We start from the raw sequence: 19,618 nt of genomic DNA, 5'->3' as shown, positions 1-19,618 counted from the left end.
TTTTTCAGATTGAGGTGACTTCATCTTCCTTTATATTGGTTTCAGCAAGAAAGATTCTAGGATTACCCTGGTGATCTATTGGGAATCAAGGTTTTGGTTTCAAGGCTAGATCAGTCATTCCTTAAGATATTGAGAACCTGTCCCGTTTAAAGGACCTGCCCCCACCCCCAAAAAACCCTGTCTACTACTCCTAGCCTGTCTGGTAAATTTTAGGCAGTATATACGAATTTTGGTACTGTCAGTCTTGGCCGGGCAGAGAAGACATTGATAATTGCCATCAACTGAAGGCAGCTTTCCACCACATGAACACACCAGTTGTTCAAGGAAGTGGTCTGCACCACAGGTGGTTGGTGCAGAGTGCCTGAAACGCCCAGAGAAGCTTTCAGAGGGCTATCCTGCCAATTAACTATAGTAAAAGTTAACCACTAGGTAAAAATGTAGACTATCAGAACAGTATAATCAAGTGACTATGTATAAGAACATAGGGGGAAATGAACCTGAATGTAGCTCTGTAACTCTCCTATGTTAAATATATTCTTTATACAAGCAGAAAAACAACACAGTGAAGTCATTAAGAACCTCTATGTCTGAGGTTGTCTACTTGCTAGGAGATTTTTTGGTGGGAACCATCCAGAACGGCATCCCCCATTCATAATGAGGGGGGAGTCATTCATTCTACAGCCTCATTCTTCTCTATGTGTTGATCTAGTCGATGTAAATCAATACACGTAAAATGTGCTCTTGTGGGGGTTGATTTATTTAAAGTGAAATAGAATGGAGACCCAGTGTGCAAGTTACATCTTACATACTGCACTTCAAACAAAATCAAAACTGACTTCCCAATTTTAAAAAAGTTTCCATGCTACATCTGTATGTGTGTAGATTATACCAACAATTCTTCAATACAAATTAAACTTAAATGATTCTGTGAGTACAACTAGAATTCTGTAGGATTCATTCAGTATTAATTTACTTCATATTTCATTGACTATGCACTTGAGGAGAAATTGAGGAACTGCTGTGTAGGTTTGTCTCATATAACACTGTCTTGATATTTTGTACTAATACAAAGATGCTTGTTTTTGAAAAGTTTTCTGAAAATGCAATTCTATATGGGCAGCATGTGGTCATTTACAATCAACTGAGGTATTAAAGCTTCATTCAGTCATCTTGATCTATCTCATCTCTGGCAACTAAGCTTTTTGTTTTCTTTCTATAGTGAACAATTTTCTCTTGCTATTGCACAAAGATCAATTGTCCATTTTAATTATTCTGTGGTCTATGAGACTAACCCTTAAAGAGCTATACAGCTGAGTTTGGGGATGGTAGAAGCTAACCCAAGAGGAGGTGGACTACAACCTCCTTCAATTCCTCTGGGAAGGTTCCCATTGATAGGGACAGATTGGTAATCTCCCTCAGAGGAGTTCACAGCTCATCGCCACAGGCTTTCACCAGTCACAATGGGCAAGTATCGAGGAGGCATGTAGTGGGCTTCACAACAGCCAAGATCCTGTCAACTTCTTCCTGGGTAAGCAGCCGGAAATGGTCCGACACTGGACCTGAAGATGGCTAAGGGGCTTCCAGTTCCCTTATTATATCAAGTCTGGCTGGAAGATCATGGTGGAGTGACAAGACTTGTGTGCAGGTGATGATGAACAAGGCTGACCAAAGACAGTGGCCAAGTTTGAAGTCAGGGAGGGTATATACAACAAAGCCAGCCATGGTCAAGATGCCTAGCACAGCCTGCCTATTTAAATATATTCGCATATTTAATATTATAAGTTTAATTACTTAAATAAATGAGTTAAACCCAAGCTGTTGTTTCATGTCTTCATTTACAGGGTGCCTGGGACACAGAGAAAATGTACATATCACACAGATCTAGTTTCTAGTCTACCTCTGTGCCTACTTTGCAGTTTCTCTCTTTGCAATTCATTTTTAATCACATGGGAAGCTTTTAAATTTGTGGACCTTCACCCAGTACCTGACAGGGGGTAGTGTATTCTACCACAGCATTTGGCACTGCATGTGTAGATCAGGCTTATGTGAAGAGAAGTATTATCCAGGACCAGTGGAAGGCAATCCAATGAAGCACAGAAGGTCCTCTGGCCAACACCCCCCCCCCCGAGATAAAGCATCTGGCAAAGTTTACAGAGAAGAAACACAAGGTATAATTTGAAAGAATAATAAACAAGAACACCATGTACAATCTGAAGAGAGAAAACAGAAAAACTTTTAGGAAATGACAAGGAAAAAGATTAAAACAAATGAAATGACCATGCTCTTTGGAATCAGTAGAAATGATTTAAGATTATTAGACCTGAAAACCGAAAGAACAAAGAACCTTGAAGAATAAGTATCATGGTGGTTGCTCGATGGACTCAGTATGATTATGGAAAATCTGAGTAAAACATGGATTCAGGAACACTGTTGCTGCAATACTGACCATACTACATATATAGAAGAACTAAATTGATACGATACATTGTATTATATTCATTAAATCAAATTAGCATATTCTCCTTTACTTTCCTTGTCTTAAGTTTCATTTTCATGACTTCCAGTCACAAACTATTTTGACAACACCTATTTCCTCTACTCTACCTTCTCATCATACTAGGTATCTCTCAAGGTTGGTACTTCATAGACAGACAGACAAGCCTTTATTGGCAAGTTGTTGTTCAGTCACACAGTCAAGTCCTTCGCGACCCCATGGACCACACCACGCCAGGCCCTCCTGTCTTCCGTCGTGCTCCGGAGTTTGCTTAATTTCATGTTCGTTGCCTTGATAACACTGTCTAACCATCTCATCCTTTGCTGTCCCCTTCTTCTATGACCTTCAATCTTTCCCAGAATCAGGGTCTTCTCCAGTGAGTGCTCCCTTCTCATTTGGTGACCAAAGTATTTGAGCTTCAGCTTCAGTATCTAGCCTTCCAGGGAACAGTCAGGGTTGATTTCTTTTAGGATTGACTGATTTGATCTCCTTGCAGTCCAGGGGACTCTCAAGAATCTTCTCCAGCTCCATAATTCAAAAGAATCTATTCTTCGGCACTCGGCTTTCCTTATAGTCCAACTCTCGCAGCCATACAGTACTACTGGGAATACCATTGTTTTGACCATACGGACTTTTGTTGGGAGGGTGATGTCTCTACTTTTTATTATGCTGTCAAGGTTTGCCATCACTTTCATCCCAAGGAGGAGGTGTCTTTTAATTTAATGGCTGCAGTCACCATCTTGGATCCCAGGAACATGAAGTCTATCACTGCTTCCACAACTTCTCCTTTTATTTGCCAAGGAGTGATGGGGCCGGATGCCATGATCTTGGTTTTTTTTATGTTGAGCTTCAAGCCCACTTTTGCGCTCTCCTCTTTTACTCTGAGTAAGAGGCTCTTTAGGTCCTCTTCACTTTCTGCCATTAGAGTGGTAGTGTCTGCATATCTGAGGTTGTTGATCTTTTCCCCAGCAATCTTAATTCCCACTTGTGGTTCATCCAGGCCAGCATTTCGCATGATGTACTCTGCATATATATTAAATAAGCAAGGGGACAATATACATCCTTGTCGTACTCCTTTTCCTGTGCTAAACCAATCAGTTGTTCCATATCCGGTTCTAACTGTTGCTTCTTGACCCTTATACAGGTTTCTCAAGAGACATGTGAGGTGGTCTGGTACTCCCATCTCTTTAAGGACTTGCCATAGTTTGTTGTGATCCACACAGTCAAAGGCTTTAGCATAGTCAATGAAGCAGAAGTAGATGTTTTTCTGGTACTCTCTTGCTTTCTCCATATAATCCAGTGAATGTTGGCAATTCGATCTCTAGTTCCTCTACCTCTTTGAAGCCCAGCTTGTACTTCTGGCAGTTCTCTATCCATGTACTGCTGAAGCCTAGCTTGTAGGATCTTGAGCATGACCTTGCTACCGTTGTGAAATGAGTGCAATTGTATGATAGTTTGAACATTCCTTGGCATTGCCCTTCTTTGGGATTGGAATGTATACTGTCTTTTTCCTTTTTTTTTTTAAACAATTTTTATTTAGGATATCATCACTCAAAATCAACATTTATAATACATTTCTATCCTACCCTCCTCCCTTCCCCCCCCCTGCATGGTTTCCCGCGGTGCTACAACCTCCTGCAAAATTCTTAAATTCCTTCTTCCTTCCCTTTATCATTATAAGTTCAATAGGTAACTAATATCTTCATATATAAATTTCTCTATTTCTTATTCCATATTGTTAAAATTTAACACTGAATAATTATTAAAGCAAAATAAGTTGTCTCTTACATCCCAATTCTTCTCTAAATAGTCTTTTAAATCTTTCCAATCTGATCAAAAGTCTTCTGCTTCCATATTGTTAAGTTTTCTTGTCATCTTGTCCATTTCAACCATAAAAAGTAATTTTTTAATCCAATCTCCAGTCTCCGGGACTTTATCTTGCTTCCAACTTTGAGCATATGTCATTCTGGCAGTTGTAATCATATACCACATCAGTGTCCTTTTTGCCATACTGACCTCTTCCCTTTTTAGTCCCAAAAGTAATATTTCTGGTTCTTTCTTAAATTTACATTCACAATTTTTTTCCATTTCTGCATGAATCTCAACCCAATTTTTTTTGCTTTTTCACAAGTCCACCACATATGATAAAATGAGCCCTCAACCTTTTTGCACTTCCAACATTTGTTTGAGTAGAGATTGTATATGCTGTTCCTACCAATCTCCTACCAATCTTACTCCCTACAAGGATGGTCTCCTCTGCTGCTTACAAAGGCTGTCCACCAATAGAAATGGTGTGTAAGGCAGTGATGATAAAGTCTACAACTCCTTCACTACAGACTATCTAACAGATTCCTTCTCCTTACACAAAGCAGCTTTGGCAGAAGAATGCTTTACAAGGTTGTAATGTACTGACCTCCAAAAGCAGGATGCTTAGTGCATAAAATTCAGGGAGCTGGAAGATTAAGAGTTAATGCCTCACTGTGAAGCATAGATTGATTGACAGGCTGCTGCCTGCGCAACTCTCCTTCTCTCTGATTCCTCAGTGCCAGCTAAGAAGAGCTTTAAGAAGAGCTCAGTGCTGAGAAAAAGGGTCTTTTTCATCTTGCTTCATCTCTGGCATGTCATAACCCAGACAGGTGGAGTGACTGTGTCTGTCAGAGAGAAACAGACAAATTCACTTATGAAGTGAAGGGACACAACTCCTTGTCCTTACTGTGCACCATCAAATCTGAAGGAAAGTTCCAAACTTCTAAGTGTCAGCCAAGCTGAAAACCATTTATTTCACTGGGTCAAGAAGTGAGGGTCAGTTTTGGTAGGACGGATTGGTCAGTAGGTTGAAGCTGCCAGTCTAGCCAAACAGAAAAAGGAATATTGCTTCTTAGAAAAGGAGAATATTTTCTTCTCAGTTATTCAGTGGGTTCAATTCTGATGAAACCCCTGAACTGGGTGAAAACAAAGAAATGGTAGACTCCTCCAGAGTCAAAGGGAAAGCTTTAATCCCACAAAGAGGGAGAATAAGTACAAGAAGAAAGTACTAATCTCCAGGAAACTAAGATAGTTATATTAATCCTTATTAAGACATATTGTTGCTGTTGAGAAATCTCCAAGACAAATAAACCTCCAAGACAAACACATCTCTCATTGTTAAGAACTGAGTGGCTAAGAAACTAAGCTTCAACAATACTTTGTAGCCTGTTCAAAATATCATAATTTGTAAATACAGCAAAATGTACTTCAGTTTTCTCATCTTCTGCCTATTCCTAACCCAACTCTGCCTGTTTAATAAAGGCATCATTCCTGTTTGAACTTTACTTGATGTCAAGTGCCATTTACAAAGGAAATAACAAGTGTGTTCCTGCTTATCTACAATAAATCTCTGGCCTGGGCAAAAGCCAAATATCTTCTCTACCACAGGGTGGGACACTCAGAAAGTCATAAACCATTTATTATCATTCACTACCAAGGGACTGCTCTGGCAGAGTGGGGAACACCTATTTAGTGTTTTAGTGGGAAAATCTGCCTCGCAGAAAAAGAAGCAGCAGGGGTCCATCATAAAGGTGCTACAGTAGATTAGCATATCTCCACCCTCTAGATACCCTGTTCATCTACATCTTTATTTGGGGAAGAGGGATGATGATGATGTAGTATTAGATTTTTGAATTGCTCATCTCTGCTAATGCAGGGCTATGGGCGATGTTCAACAGTAAATAAAACATAAAACTTGTACAATTAAAATACAACAGTATCCATAAATAAATAAATAAAGTTAAAACTCCAGATGGTGAACTCAAATCACTCCCCATTCCAGACTGCCCGGCTACCTTGTGGGCAGGGAAGGAAGAGGGACAACTGATCTGGAGAGCAAAAGAGGGTGCCAGCTAGAGTGGAAACCGTAGCTGTCCTCAACAAACCAGATCAGGGCCAGGACTGAAAAATCCTGGTCCTAGTCATGGACAGCTGGACATCTTTGGGTCTGAATGCTATCCAAAAAGCATAACACTCTCCCGGCGACATACCAGAGGAGATGGTCCCACAGATAGGTTGGTCCCTGACTACTCAAGGCCTTAAAGGTCAACACCAAAACTTTAAACTTGACTTGGAATTCTACTGGAAGCCAGTGCAGCTAATGCAGCACAGGTTGTATGTGTTCCATCCGTGACATTCCTGCCAGGATCTGTGCCACTGCATTCTGCATCAGTTGAAGTGTCCAGGTCAGCCTGAATGCCAGGCCAGCATAGAGCAAATTGCTAGCAGGAAAAGCAAGAGTTCAGTTTTAAATATCTTTAAGACTGGGTGCATAAATTGCAGGCTCAGGTAATATGAGTGCATTGAGATGTCCTTTCCTTCTATAGCAATCTGTTTGGGTTTTTAAACAGTTTTCACCTTGCTTTTCTAAAATTTTACAGTACAGGATAGAGTAACAGGAACTTTGCAAGGCTCCAGGCTTTTTATTGACACTATGGGAATCCCTTATTGCTGCTATGTTGGACAACCCTATCTCTCACTAACAGAGGGTGCCCTCGCTTCTTGAAATAACTGCCCAGCCCTAGAATTACCAAGAAAAGGTTGTTGTATACAGACACTGCTTTATCAAAACCCAAAAATTCAAGGTTAGGGTCCATAAAATAGGAGGATTTCCTCAACTATAAGGCATTTCAGTGATAGGCTGACAAAACAGATTTCATGAGAGAAGATACCAAAACACAAAAAGGGCTTCCAGTTATAATTAGCTTTCTATCTTCCTGGAGAACAATGCACCCAATCTTAAAGATATTTAAAACTGAACTATTGGTTTTCCTGCTATAATTATAGATTGTTAAAAAAAATTCTATACCTATAGATAAACTAAAACACAAAGAAACAACAAAAAATGAAGAAAACAGACAGCAGAAATGGCCTTGAGCTCAGAATTTTCTGATAGCTAACAATGGGTTGGGAGGGAAGGCAGCATAGTATAGTCTAATCTTGTCAGATCTTGGAAGCTAAACAGGGTCAGTACTTGGATGGGAGACCACCAAGGAAGTCTCTGAGGAAAAAGGTAATGACAAATCACCTCTGCTTCTCATTTGTCATGAAAGCTCCTTGCTGGAGTCACTATAAGTTAGTAACAGCAGGTTAGGTCAGGAGCTTAAAATAAAGCCTCATCTCCCCAATCTGGTCACTACTTTGGAAAAATGTTGGGGTTTTTTTACATGCCCCATTATTTCTTAATTACTTCAAATTACTTTTAGTTCATTGACACTTGCCTACCGGAAAGATACAAGACCCAGTGTGGTGTCATAGTTAAGAGTGTCAGGCTAGTATCTGGGGGAACCAAGTTCAAATTCCCACTTGTGCCATGGAAGCTCACTGGGTGACCTTGGGCCAGTCACTCTCTCAACCTAACCTACCTCACAGGATTGTTGAGAGGATAAAATGTAGGAAAGGAGAACAAAGTGATGTGCTTTGGATCCCCATTGGGGAGAAAGGTGGGGTACAAAAGAATTATATAAGTAAATAAAATGGTAGTGAAAATATACATTTTCTGCATGTATTTAAAGCATATTGTTAATCTCACTGTCTTCAGATCAAGACTGATGAGACAATCAGGAGAATTGTGGATGCTGTCTTCAAACACCCCACACAAAACATACAGACTTAGCACTATTTATTTTTAAATAGTTGAGAATGAAACCTCTCTAAATATGTGTGTGTTTCTGAGGCAAATTTTCCTTTTCTTCTCTAAATTTTACATATGAACCATATGGAAAATTTTAATAGATTGAAATACTCAAATATTTTTCTACCCATAAATGAAAGAAAGAAGAGTGAATTGCGTAAAAGTTTCTCTTCCAACTTTTTCAGATGTTGGTTTAAGGGAAACTGCTTAACCTTAACCACTGTTCTTGTCAGTAATGAGCTGCTTAATTACAGGTGAGGAAGGAGACTGTGTTCTGTGAGGTAAAGAAGGGAAGGCCTCTGAGAGGGTTATGAGTTAACAAGGAACCAGCATTTATTGTGTTCTGGACTGGTAATCTGTGGTGTTTTCTCCAGAATGGCTCACTCATCCATGAAAATTACTGCATGTGTGATCCAAGCCTGAGAAAGCGTGTTTCATAAGCATGCAACTGAAATATTTATGCTACTAGGAAATATTAGCTGTACATATATGTCAGAAAGAAATACCAGCCAGTAGCCAGGAGCCAAAAGAGAATTTTAGGCATGTGCAGTGGAAGTTTTGACTCCTTCCCTTGGAACCACCGATTTCTATGCCATATCACATACTGCTTATGAAACCCCCCTTAAAGGATGTTTGCCATATACAATGGAAAATTGCCACCTGAATGAACCTAGGTCAACCATTCCTTGTCCTCAAAAAATTATTGTGTTGTTCTTTGGATGAAAGTTTAGGAATGTTATTACTTGATATCATTAAGACATATTTTGAAACAAAAAGGGAGGAAAACATCAGTATTGACCAGATCCTTAGATCACCTAATGAATAAAAGTAGGTGTGACCTGATTTTGCTAAGAACAGATACATAGCAGAAAGGACTAACTGATAGGACTAAAAATGAAAAGGGCATTGCTGAGAATTAAAAGAGACACAGACAAAATTCCCCAAATTACACACAGTTTCCACAGCAAGCACAGGCATATTAGAATAATATTCACAACAAACAGTAATGTTGACAGACCTGTGGAGGGAACATCCTCCCTTTTTGATCAGGGGACATGACATAAGCAGCTTGTGTATACGCATAGCTTTTGAAGCGAGGTTTAGGTGGAGGTGAAGGTGTGCGCACATGGCCCTGTGCTACACTGACTTTGATCTAAGGAGAAGAAATTAAGAAGAAAAAGCAGATATGCACTGATGAGTGTGTGTAATATGATGGATGAATTCTTAAAAAAATACTTTCAAGGGAGAACACCAGCGGTTTAACTCTATCCTGTAAAAACAGTGCTGGCATTAAGCAATCAAAACTAAATGGAAAGTAGGGAGGCATGTTAATTAATCTGACATCCTTTCACCAGAGGTAGAAAGACTCCTTGAAGTGCCAGATAATTATTCTTGGCATGATACCCACAATCAGTAAAGGACTTCTATAATTCAGCGCACTCCAAAAGCAATACCTTGCTGTAAGCTCTGAATAAATGTGCACAGTAGCCATTAGAACAAGTCTTAAAATGATCATGTATCCTATAAATAAATTAGTTAACTAACCCAGATAAATAATCAGAATAGATCTTGGAATTTTAATGACTTTATGCCATATAATTTTAAGGAAGGCTAATATTTCTAGGGTAGAATATGTATTCTCAAGGTATGTCCAAGAAATAGACTGAGACTTCCCATGGACCTCCAAGTTTTAATTAACCTATCCTATTCTTACAGAAAAATACAACTGTCAATTAAACCCCTATTAATCTATAGGTTTAAATGATTTATACATTTATTTCCTATATGGTCAAGGGATACAGCTTCATAAAATATGTTTTTAGTTTTAAATAAAACAAAGCCAAATGGCTGTTCTTCTGTTACACCACTTCTCACCACATCAGATACGACTGTAAAAATGAATATCCACAGAGAAGACACATGGATGTTTGACTTTGTGGTCATATTCCCCTGTATACACAATCCAGAAAAATCCATCTGGGAAAGACTATCCCAGCCATACACACAGGGGAGTCTATGAGAAGTGAAGAGACAGTTAGGCTAAATGGGCTCATGTTATTCATTAGAGAGCAATTCTAAGCAAGTCTACTATGAATCGTACTCAGTCAACTTTCCTTACTTACAGGAAAGTGTTTTTTAAGATTTCACTGTTAGTGAAAGGAGGGACTTCAGGGAAGGGGGGGGATCCCTGAAAAGAGAATGAAAGCGCAGGCAACAATTGGCCCATTGATGTCTAGTATTATCATTTACATAACTCTGATAAACCACAAGTGACATTATCACTGCTTGTGGGAAGTAACAACACTTTTACTTGTATCCCAAATGAAGAAAAATATGGGTCCCTGCCACACGGCAGAAAATAACCTGGGCAAAGTGCGGCTAATCAGAGTCGCACCAAAATAGAGACGCCGCAACGGGATCCCATGGATCCCCTGCGCCACGGCGCCGTTGCTCCCTGGCAAGATCAGATGCCAGGGAGGATGCCACGGTTGGGAGGGGGAGGCTGCCAAACTGCGCATGTCTGAGCATGCGCAGTTCAGCCAGGAGGCGGGGATGCGCCGGCGGAAGGACGCGCCAGCGATCCCACAGCCAGCCTTGATGCGGGCTTGCCGGAAGAACCACCTCGGTAGGTGGTTTATTTTTGCCGTGGCATTTTGGGCGGAAGGGCCGGATCGGGGACGAGTGCGCAACGCTTCACAGATGTTGCAGTGGGATCGCGCCCGTTTGCTCCGCCCCCAATCCGTCCCTCTCCCGGCCCAAAACCTCTCGTGTGACCGGGGCCAAAATTGGGTATGTGAAGGTATTAAAAGAGAGATTTTGCCTCCTCTAGCACGAACTGTAGGGCTCACTGCTTCCAGGAGTAAGAAAATTAGACAAATCATCAGAGCACCATGCTTTGAAAGCAAAATACAACATTCTGTTTTTAATATACTGCATCAGTTATAGCTGAGATTGGAAATGGGGTTTCCTCCTTCTAATATTTAGGCTGTCCCTGCTCTCTTTTCTTTCTTCTTTTGTTCATCTAGGACTGCCAGAAATGCAAACATTAAATAGAGTAGACTATTGATTTAAAGCAAAGGAACAGTCTCTCAGAAGGCATGGCAAATGGATAGTTATGCACTTAACCAAGTTGGAGGTCATTAACAATGTTTCTCCCAGATGAATATACTTTAATTGGTTGATTTTCCCCTATAGCATAGCTAGCATAGGGGATAGGGTGGCAAAATTCCAGGGGCTCATGTGTATTGGATTCTCTAAATTCCCAGCTTTCATTTACAAAAAAAGCCCGTAAGTCCTTACCCTTTCCATTGCAGACATATGCATTTCCCTTATATGTTCATAATAATGTTCATAATAGGAGGGGCTAGAGACGTACTTCTGATTTTTTTAAAAATGAAAGATGGGAATTCAGGGAAACCGGTACACATATTTGTTGTAACATAGTATTGATATGATATTCTAGTGCCAATCTTTTTAACCCTACTAAGGCAACATAAACGACTACATACTTTAGCATAGGGGTCAAAGTAAAATAATGGAAACCTAATAGTTATATCAATCATAGCATTAGCTACTAGGAAAAAATCAGGCCCCAAGAGTAACTTCCTTCAGCAATGCAGGACAAAGAAGAGTAAAATTTGGAATCAGGTTAAAAATATCCCCATTGAAAACATAGAAAAACCACAGAAATGTAAATGGGGTCAAATTGACCCTAACATTGTTTAAAGTATAAGACACAGTTCTTCCATTCTTCCTTTTTTCTTCAAAGGAGTTTTGAATTTCAAGCCTAGGCAAAATCTCAGTGAAGTATACTATAGGTATGCCAAACTATGCAGGGATCTCACACCCCCTTATATTGTTATTGTGACCTCACACCTCCCCAAATATGTAAAGCTGAGAAGGTCACTCAGGGGTTTGGAAAATTTGAAGGGAAACAGTCAGCTTAGTGGACAGGTGACTAGAGGTCATCTTGAGTTCCAGGCTGCATGGCTTCTTCAAGTGTAGAAAATGTTCGGTGGATGCTTGCAGACATGCCTGGGCTTGTCTTTTAGGGGGATAGAATGACCCCATTTCCAAAATGCAATACAGTTCAATTTGAGCTTTGATAGAGCACAACAAAATCATCTCAGAGGACAGATGGCTAGGTAAAGGTAAAGGTTCCCTTGCTTGAAAGCCAGTCGAATCTGACTCCAGGGTTGCGGTGCTCATCTCCGTTTCAAAGCCGAAGAGCCAGCACTGTCCGAAGATGTTTCCGTGGTCATGTGGCCGGCATGACTAAACACCAAGGCACATGGAATGCTGTTACCTTCCCACTGAAGTGGTACCTATTTATCTACTTGCAATTTCTTGCTTTCGAAACTGCTAGGTTGGCAGGAGCTGGAACTAGAGATGGGAGCTCACTCCATCATGCGGCACCCGGGTCTCGAACTGCTGAACAACTGACCTTCCACAGCCTGCAGTTCAGCGTCTTAACCACTTGAGCTGAACACCAAGCTGAATGGCCCTTTCAAGTCTGAAAAATGTGAGGTTCAAAGAACACTTGCAAACATGTCCAGTCTTGTCTTGCAGGGGACTGGAATGACCCCATTTCCAAAATTTCAATACAGTTACATTTGAGCTTTTCCATGTGGCTATAAACATATGGGAAGCTTTGACAGAGCACAAACACAGGGTTTTTACCTGCTCCTACTACATAACACAACAATCCAGGGTTGCAAACACTGCTTTTCTTGGGGGTTCTTTCAACTCCCAATTCCAAAACCCTCAAACCAATAAATGCCTATAGATATAATTTGTGGGAAGAAATTTTAGTTTTCACTGTTTGCTGCAATTTCCTATAAAATGGAGATAACAGGTGTTGGCCCATCTATTTAAACATGGAAACAGTGCTAAAATCATTTCTCAATGTTTGCTGGGGTCATTAGAACCCTAACTACGATTATGCTTTTATTTTCAAGCCAAGTCTATTGGGGGCCAGAATGGCCCATTGACCCTTTCGATAAACCTCAAACTTAAAAAAATAAAGGCAGTGGGGAGGGAAGAGAGGGACTTCAGGGCACTGCAGTTCATTGGGGAGGAAGCATAACGGGAGTTTGGTTTCTATAGAAAGCTTTAGATGGGTAAACCAATATTTTAATGACTTCTGTGGTGTGAAATATCCCAAATGTCTTAGAAGGGTTAAAAAATAAAGCCTCCTGTGGCAGAGGACAGAAATGGCTACTGCAGGGACAATCTTAGGGGAAATTGCTGCTGTATAGATGGGGAAAATCTGAATTTCCCCCACCCACACAGCAATCATTCAGATTCAACTATGATCCTTCCCAAAACCTTGGAGCACCGAATTGGATGAAGACTGAGAAAGACTGGAGAAAATCTGAGGAAACCCTGGGAGATACACAAAGAAACCACAATGCTATGGGAAAATGGGAAATTCTGAACACATTGAATCCATCAGGTTGGATACTTTAGAAGAAGAAGAGAAGAGATTGGATTTATACCCCACCCTTCACTACCTGAGGGAGTCTCAGAGCGGCTTACAAACTCCTTTCCCTTCCCCTCCCCACAACAGACACTCTGTGAGGTAGGTGGGGCTGAGAGAGCTCTGACAGAAACTGCTCTTTTTCAAGAACAGCTGTGCCAGAACTATGGCTTGCCCAAGGTCATCCAGCAGGTGCAAGTGGAGGAGTGGGGAATCAAACCCGGTTCTCCCAGATTTAACCACTACACCAAAATGGCTCTCTTTACTACATGAAGCTGAGACAAATAGTTGCCTATCCTGACTCACCCATTAACCAAGCAAGCATTGGAGCAAGGCAAGAACCCCCAACCATATGTTTAATTTTTGGTCTTATTCCTTCTCATCCTATAAATAACATAAATAAATATCCTTACCCTGGCTGGGATGTTAAACCATACTTATAGTAGAATAGTAAATGCCTGTTAATATTATGAACAGCAAACCTCTGTTAATATTATAAACAGTCAGGTTGATATTTCCAAAGTTCTATTAAAGTAGTAAATTACCCCCCTCCCTTCGCCCTTCACATGTATAGTGATCTGTATTAATCTGTATTAATGGTTATAAATATGGAATAGTGAATGCCTTTATGGATTAAACAGCACAAACAAAGAACACTGTAGTCTAAGTATTTGACTATAATTTGTGTTTGTGATTTTTAATCTTGCTTTAGATGTAGTTAATATATATATGAGGTCTGAGATTAGTAGTTAGAAATACTCCCCTCAATAATTAGAAATGATTTAATTATATTTTAGACACTGTTCAAGCAATTGGTTTTTATTATTATTGTGTTGGTGGGACATCTGATATTTGGTTGTTTGTAAATGCAGATTTGCTACTGCAGGCATTAAACTTCATGTCATATGACAAATGTTTTAATCTTTTTAAAAGATTAAAATCAATCCCAGTGATCCTATTGCTTCCCACTCAACACCCTATTTTGCCCCTGGTTTTGTGCTAGGTAAAACTACAAATGCAAACTGTTTTCTTACTGATTTACTTAAAGGTTATTGGGACCTGAAGTTTATGTGAACTAGAGCTTACTTCATCAAATGCATGAGCTGTATCCCATATTGATCACTATATGTAAATATAAAATTACTTGACTACAGAGAGAAATATTGAGAGGCACAAACTAAGTAGATGATATAGTCCCTTGGCTGGGGATCTTTCTAATTCTGCTTTCTCATTTTTTTGCACCATATGAAGAAGTAGTAGTAGAAGAAGTTGGTTTTATACCCCACTCTTCAGTACCAGATGAAGTCTTGGAGTGGCTTACAATCACCTTCCCTTCCTCTCCACACAACAGACACCCTGTGAGGTAGGTGGGACTGAGAGAGTTCTGAGAAAACTGTGACTGACCCAAGGTTTCCCAGCTGGCTTCATGTGGAGGAGTGGGGAATCAAACCTGGTTCTCCAGATTAGAGTCTGCCACTCTTAACACTACACCAAGCTGGATCTCACAGTATAAACCATAAGTAAAATCTATTCTTTAACAATCCTCTCCTTTTCCCCTGACTGTTTCTAATTCAAGTTACTTATTTTGCTATGATACTTAGCTTGAATCAGGGTCATATGAGGAGCCCCAGATGGATTATTCATCTGGGGCCCCATGGTCACTCTTAGCAGCCTTGCATATTACTTGGCTCATTTGTCTAAGACACCTAGATGATCTACTGAACTATTCAGTTTCTGCTTATGCAACACTATGGCCGAGGTCAGACTGGCAGTTTGGTCCGGCAGCCAAACATTTCAGGAGCGTTTCAGGAGCAGATTAAAGGGGTGGGTTCACACAGGCACATCTTTCAGGCATCCCCCAGCCGTACTCAAGCCATCTTGTGCCACTTCCCTCCCGAGTTTAAAAAGTATCAGGTGAAAGTGTTAGCAAACCGTGTGTAGAGCGGGTTGATTCCGGTTCCCTGAGTATGAACGCAAGTGCTGCTAAGGCGGGAACAACCCGCAGTCGTTGATAATAGGTGCTGGCTGTTTCTGCGGCAGGCACCCATACGCCCATGCACATAGGCACATGCAGCAGAGCACAGAAACAGCCACTAACAGCCTGCCAGGAGTGAGCCAACAGTGTGAATGCTCCCTTGCACTTTCTCCACTGTATCCTCCCACTTCATTCGCTGCAGTGTGAATGGGAATACCGCGACCAAGCCATTCCGGGTCTGTTCCTGTCTTCTTTGCCATGACTCCCTAGCGCTTCAAATTGCCAGTCTGAACTCGGCCTATGTTAGATAGTAGAACAAAGTTTGAGCCCAGTGGCACCTTTAAGACCAACAAAGTTTTATTCAGGGTATAAGCTTTCATGGGCATGCACATTTCTTCAGTGCATGCACATGAAAGCTTATACCTTGAGTAATACTTTGTTGGTTTTAAAGGTGCCACTGGAGTCAAAACTTTGTTCTGCTGCGTCAGACCACCTGTATCTACGTTAGTGTGAAGTAAAAATTAAAGTACAATGTTAAGAAGTTAGGATCGAAAATCTGCAATAGCAGACACAACTGAGGAACTAGACACAAAAAAATGTATCCTACAATCTTACCTTTCATCCTTTATCTTCAAGCAAAAAAGTGTAGCATACCACTTAAACCACAGTAGTAATATACACAGAAATGTATACCTTTCTAAAGTCTTGTTTTTTAAAAAACAGGCCATTAACTCATGCACAGCAATTAACAATTTAATTCATGCAAATAAGAACCCTATACAGTAGTTGATGAAAAATGACCACTCTGGTTGCATTTTCTTTTGGTCTACAGTTTTGTCTTTTAGGACACTGTCACCCAGAAATTCATAAACAGTGTCCCCAAAGTATAACCACTTACCAGTTACAGGGTGTTTTTTCTTCCCCTGTAAGCAGAAAAGATCCTAGGGTATAACAGAACCCCAAACTGCTATAGATTTCCCACCCTTCAGGGTAGAATTCTATCTTAGTTCCATTTTTTTTGGGACGTAATATATAGAGAAATGGCTCCACCGCTTTGCCTTTTTAGATATTGTCACCTGTACATTGGTGGTAGAAGTCCAAAAAATACAGCCAACTACCACTTATAGCTTTTTTTGGGGGGGGGCAAACAGTAAAGATGGGTTCCAAAATTAACACAAAATTAAAGGCTCATAAGCCTTATGTTTTTAATGGGTTTCCAAAATTAAACACTTTCTCTCTGTCCTACTAACTATCCCAATAACTCTCCTTCTGCCTAACTAAGATATTCACTCCAAAGTCTTGCTTTTCATTTTCAATCTAAAAATAAAATGGAAAGTGAAAAATTTCTGAGGACCTACTTGTTGAGAAAAGCGCTGTAGAGGTAACTGGACACGCTCTTCTCTAGTGTGCTTTGATTGACGTGGCAATGTTTCCACTTCCTGAATGGCTTCAAGTGTAACTTGCTGGGGCAGGACTTGGAAAAGTGATGTCACATACATCAAGATGGACTTCTTATCAGGATAAGCAGTTGCAACATCTGGAAAAGAGATAAAACACACAAGATTAGACAGTTTGCAAGACTTCACAGAAAGCAAGCAGGCTAATGAGCAGTCCATTGTCCATTTTATGTCCTCTAGGGACTAATTAGAGTATTATAGCCAACTCCATGCTTTCATACTTCACTTGAATACAAATGAGAAAGAGCAAAAATTCCCTGAGCATCAGAAAAAATGGCAGTTTGTTTCTTATGCTCATTAATTTCTCTCTCTCATAACTAATTACATGTAAATACTAATACTGCAGAGTCAAAATGAATAACCTAAATATAGGCGGGACTAACAGAAGAGACATGTTCATCAGACAGTTATAGCTATTCGGGATACGCACACATTGTTTACATTTTTAAAAATCATTTCTTGCCATTGTTATCACTATTAATCCATGTTGTAATTCCATTTGTTTTTTGCTATGTTTGGGTTCAATGGGTAACAGATTTCCCGTTGTATTTTTGTTGGTATCTATCAAATTAAAATCAAATTTTCCAAGACTGTACTGCTCTCTCACAGAATCCTAGTGTCCAGTTTCCTGGAAGATAGTAAGGCATATAGTAAGGAACAACCAGTGTGCTGTCCTGGTTAAGAGTGTCAAACTAATATCTGGAAAACAAACGTTCAGATCCCTACTTATGCCATTGAAGCTTGCTGGGTAACCTTGGGCCAGTCACACTCTCTCAGCCTAACCTACCTAACAGGGTTGTTGTGAGAATAAAATGGAAGAGAGGTTAACAATGTAAGCTGCTTTGGGCCCCCACTGGGGAGAAAAGTGGGGTATAAATGAATTAAATAAAAATCCAAACCAGTTTTATTGGCAATTAAAATTGTCGCTTGCCAAGTTGGTACAGGGAACAGTTTTGCACCTCAAGAAAGCAGACAGAAGAGGAGAGCAGGAAAGGAAGACATTTGGCATGGCACAACATGCCTACAGTCCTCCACTTGGCATGAGAACACGCACCACTACAGAATAAACACAAGGAAGTGTTTTAAGGCAGGTACAGAAGAGTTCTTTTTAAGGCAGATTGCCATGAAGGGAAGCGATGCTACATAGCATGCAGCACTGGCCTTTGCAGGCCAATACAGGACTGCAGGAATGTGGCAGATACCTTGCTTGCCCCTGATAGTCTGGCACATCTGTATGTCTAATAAATAATGAGTTTAAAAAAAGAATGAATCCATGAAAGTGACTGAATACAATGGATATTAAGGAACCTTAAAGTCACTAGGTGTTAGAATAACAAAAGAGACAGAAGAGAGCCTACAAGAGGCAAGACGACAGTACGTGGCAAGCTTACATTCCTTGGAAGACTGGCAGCAGAGTAGAGGCTTACATAATTTTAATATATTAAAACTATGTTACTGATGACAGGCAGATATAGAGATTTACTTTCCTGAAAGGATTCATCCAGCTGGACTAGTGTTTTTACAATCCAGAGAGAAAACAGGTTGTCTCTTTGATATGTTAACACCTCTCTATTGAGCAGGCAGGTTCTGGTGGGCTTTGGACTCCTGGACCTGATGTCCAGATTGGTTAATGTCCTCTTGGCCCATGTGGGAGTGGGGCCGGAAAGGAGCTGTTCCTCTGCATGTGTGAGTACTTGCTTGTGGGCCTCTTCTTGGGTGCGTGGGTGTGTGAGATCATGTGCACTTGAAGCAGAAGATTATTTCAAAGGGTAGTCTGCAGTAGAACAGTGAGATTTGAGTCCAGGTGACTGCAGCCATGAAATTAAAAGACGCCTGCTCCTTGGGAGGAAAGCGATGGCGAACCTAAACAGCATGATAAAAAGTAGAGACATCACCCTGCCAACAAAAGACCGCATGGTCAAAGAAATGGTATTTCCAGTAGTCATGTATGGCTGCGAGAGTTGGACTATAAGGAAGGCCGAGTGCCGAAGAATAGATTCTTTTGAACTATGGTGCTGGAGAAGACTCTTGAGAGTCCCTTGGACTGCAAGGAGATCAAATTAGTCAATCTAAAGGAAATCAAACCTGACTGTTCCCTGGAAAGACAGATACTGAAGCTGAAGCTCAAATATTTTGGCCACCATAATGAGAAGGGAGCACTCACTGGAGAAGACCTGGATGCTGGGAAAGATTGAAGGTAACAGAAGAAGGTGATGGCAAAGGATGAGATGGTTAGAGAGTGTAACCGATGCAACGAACATGAAATTGAGTAAACTCCAGAGGATGGCGGAATACAGGAGGGCCTGGCATGATGTGGTCCATGGGGTCATGAAGAGTCGGACTTGACTGTGCGACTGAACAACAACAAAAAAAAACACCTTGGAGACCAACAAGATTTTTAGGATATCAGTTTTCAGGAATCAAAGCTCCCTTTATCAGATACTAGTAAGGAAAGCCCGTCGTGGCGGTAGACGACGGGCCCTAGATAGGAAGGAAGGGCGAGTGGAAGGGAGGAATGGAGAAGAGGAGGTAGAGAGAGAGAGACAGAGTTAGA

The 19,618-nt window shown here is 40.6% G+C and overlaps 1 protein-coding gene across 1 annotated transcript in view; it reads right to left on the bottom strand.

Moving 5' to 3' along the window:
* LOC107126133 (dystrophin-like) overlaps positions 1-19,618 on the bottom strand; it is a 402,970-nt gene that overhangs the window by 379,616 nt on the left and 3,736 nt on the right. Inside the window, exons 2-3 of the mRNA XM_015429648.1 lie at positions 16,966-17,144; positions 9,172-9,306 (exon numbers count right to left, since the gene is read on the bottom strand). Of these exons, the coding sequence (XP_015285134.1) occupies positions 9,172-9,306; positions 16,966-17,144 (314 nt within the window). The remainder of the gene's footprint in view (positions 1-9,171; positions 9,307-16,965; positions 17,145-19,618) is intronic.

This window comes from Gekko japonicus, unplaced genomic scaffold (genome assembly GCF_001447785.1).
Source record: "Gekko japonicus isolate JY-2015 unplaced genomic scaffold, Gekko_japonicus_V1.1 scaffold615, whole genome shotgun sequence".
In the NCBI taxonomy this organism is placed as follows: domain Eukaryota; kingdom Metazoa; phylum Chordata; class Lepidosauria; order Squamata; family Gekkonidae; genus Gekko; species Gekko japonicus.
Note: the sequence above shows the minus strand (reverse complement) of the source record. Positions and strands in the feature narration are given on the sequence as shown.